The sequence below is a fragment of the Cyprinodon variegatus genome, unplaced genomic scaffold (genome assembly GCF_000732505.1).
Source record: "Cyprinodon variegatus isolate N-32 unplaced genomic scaffold, C_variegatus-1.0 Scaffold609, whole genome shotgun sequence".
Taxonomy (NCBI): Eukaryota; Metazoa; Chordata; class Actinopteri; order Cyprinodontiformes; family Cyprinodontidae; genus Cyprinodon; species Cyprinodon variegatus.
In genome coordinates this window covers 418,335-421,309 of record NW_015151062.1, presented here as the reverse complement: position 1 = coordinate 421,309, position 2,975 = coordinate 418,335, and the positions used below count along the sequence as shown (strand labels likewise).

The following is a 2,975-nucleotide window of genomic DNA, read 5'->3' as shown; positions in this document are numbered from 1 at the left end:
GTTTTCTCTCTTCTTTCTCCACTGTGCCTCCAACATGTTGCTCCTCTTTAGAGTCACTAGTGGAAGCCATCTCTGTCATCTCTACTTCACCTTCAGGTCAGAACACATTTTTCGCCAATAAGGCTCGTATGAAGAGCCCAAGGACAGAACCACCGCTGACCCAAAAGAACACAAAAGCCTGTCTCAAGGCAAGGCACATTTATTTGTTTTTCACAATTAGGTACACAGAAAATTGTAAGTGCTTTACAGGCATTTAAATGAACAATAAAAACAGGAATAAAAAGCAGAATAAAAGCAGGCAAAGATTAAGAAATGATCAAATCTGGTAGTAAAACAAATAAAACAGTTGGACCATAACCTTAAACTAATAATACCTCCGATAACAGTTTAACTTCAAGAGTCAAAGGAAATTCTAAACTAAGGTTTTTAACTTTGACTTATAAATGCTCACATGTTAATTTGAGTATAATTAAGAGGATCAAAGATGCGTTGATTTAAATTGATTGCGTATTGAATTCGGTGAAGCTCTCAGTAAATAATTAAGGCAGCTTTATAATGGCGATATATAGAGCAGGACTGAATATTCTGCTGGTATGATGAGGAACTGAACTCTGTAGTGTAGATATTAGGTTCCTATAAGGACATCCTCACTTAATCACCTTGATGCCTTCAGGAGCCCTCAGAAACCTCATTTCCCCAGAGAACTGCTTTCAGACGGTTTCAGTTCTTCCTCATGGGAGGAGGAGAATGAACGGATCAATCAGTGTTTAATCGCTTAAGCCTGAAACAAATGGGAAATCTCAGAATATTTAAATAAGTAAAATATTAACTTAGTCTGTCATAGAAAGCAGAGATTCCAAGCAGCACTTGAAAGCAGCACAGCAATCCACCCTTCTTCCTCCTCCTCTCCCTCCTCCTCCTCCCAGGATCAGATTTTCCTCTTTGCTGCCTCCAGCTGAACAAGCATCACCCTCGGAGCTGGATGCAGATGCAAAGCCGGACCGCGTGAGACCCCCCCGCCTGGACGTAGAGCGACCTGAAGGGTGGACGTGGTGGAGTCTTCCAGGGGGATGCAGCTTTGTGATGGGAGGATCCGCCGGACACGATGGGCAACAAACAGACGACCTTCACCAAGGAGCAGCTGGAGGCGTATCAGGTAGCAGGTCTTATGAGTTTCTGTGAGGATTAAGGTGAGGCGGCAGATAACGTGAACATAAATCAGACGCTGGACGATCAGAACGGCACGGCTGCTGCTGATTGGCTGATCCTCAGCCTCCATCTGCATCCTGATGCCCTGAAACCAGATCCTCCCAGAGGACTCATCCTGTTTATCTGTTTGTTTACAGGACTGCACCTACTTCACCCGGAAGGAGATCCTGAGGTGAGTGCTGGAGCAGGATCTGTTTGTTTGCTGAAACATAGATCTTCTGAGTCAGGATTCCAACATGGTGCATGTTGACCTGAGCCTCTGGAGTTATGTAACCTTTTGTGAGAACATGTGGAAGCTTAAAGAAACATGGAGAGAATGAGTGAGAAGAATAAGGGTTGAGGTGGAGCTACAGGGGAGTAAAGCTGATGATGAAGATCTGTGAAGCTGGAGAAGCTTCAGGAAACCACCAGATTAGATGTTATAGTTCTTCTTCCCTCTGGAGATCATCTCAGGCAATCAGGTCTTCCAGCTTCCACTGATCTCTCTCACACATATGGAGTCTTCAACTGAGGAAGAAGACCATTGATTGCGTGAAACCATCCTCTCATCTTTTAATTTTATTTAAAGTATGATGCGATCAAAGAAATGCTTTTCATGGGAGAAGTTTCAGAGAGATTTTCCAGACTGAAACCTTTTCAGCCTCCATGATGGTTGTTAGGATTACAGCTGATCTCCTAACATTCAGGCAGGAAACTCAAGCCGGTTCATGGAGGTTCCAGGAAGCAATGAGGACTTTAGACCACTAGAGGGAATATACAGTCTTTTTTTTCAACCATTCAAATAAATATATATAAATAAACTCTATTGGTTTAAATGCCACATATTCATAAAGTAATAATTATAGTAATGAGAAAACATTAGTTTTATTATATATTTATCAGTGCCACTGTAAGACTGTGAGCATTTATGCACATGTGGAGAAATGGCACCCGGACAAAGATGGGTTAAAAGTAATGCACTAGATGCTGATGAAGGTTCTCAGTCATCCAGGCACGGGCGGTTCTAGACAGGGGCCAACGGGGGCCAGGGCCCCATGTAGATCATGTCCTGGCCCCTGTTATGGCCCCTGTACTGAAGACATAATACTCAAAGGAATTCTAATGATGATATGCGCTGAGAAAGACATGGTTACTGATAGATCCTTTGGATCTATTTTATTTTTTTCTTTACAAATTCTGTTTTATTAACTGTTTAAAAAGATAGCATAAGTGGTATTGAGATAGGATCTCTGCTAAATGTTTTTTTCCAAAGCAAATGTAAAAAAAAATCTTCTACTTTTTACAGCTAATTTTAACAGTTTTTCTTAAATTCTTATTCAGATTTTATAGAAAACTGTAATTTCAACTTAAATTAAGTAAAAAAAAAAAAAATTCTGAATGTTTATTGACCTATTAAGACATTTAGAATTTGAATGAAACCTAATTTAATAGAAATTTCACTTCATGAAGCTATCTTAATTTATTTGAATCCTTTGGCCGGTTTTTTTATTTCATGCTTTTCTGTGCCCCCATGAAAACACGTTGGCCCCCTCCTGGCCCCCCTGGTACATTTGGTCTAGAACCACCACTGCATCCAGGTCATAGTCATTCCGTAAAAATTAAAAAAATATCCACTGGACTTGGTTTCCAAGATTCTAAGTGGATATTTTTTGAATAACGCACTAGATGTCTCACTCTGCTCCCCTTTAGTGACAAACGCTAAATTTGAATGTGCAAATTGTCCCTACTAGGGATGCAGGATATTGGGATTTTGGCCGATATCCGAT

At 40.7% G+C, this 2,975-nt stretch overlaps 1 protein-coding gene across 1 annotated transcript in view; it reads left to right on the top strand.

Moving 5' to 3' along the window:
• Window positions 1-906: 906 nt before the first annotated feature.
• LOC107096264 (calcium and integrin-binding family member 2-like) overlaps window positions 907-2,975 on the top strand; it is a 16,322-nt gene continuing 14,253 nt past the window's right edge. Inside the window, exons 1-2 of the mRNA XM_015392845.1 lie at window positions 907-1,156; window positions 1,347-1,381. Coding sequence (XP_015248331.1) covers window positions 1,106-1,156; window positions 1,347-1,381 — 86 coding nt within the window. The 5' untranslated portion in view covers window positions 907-1,105. The remainder of the gene's footprint in view (window positions 1,157-1,346; window positions 1,382-2,975) is intronic.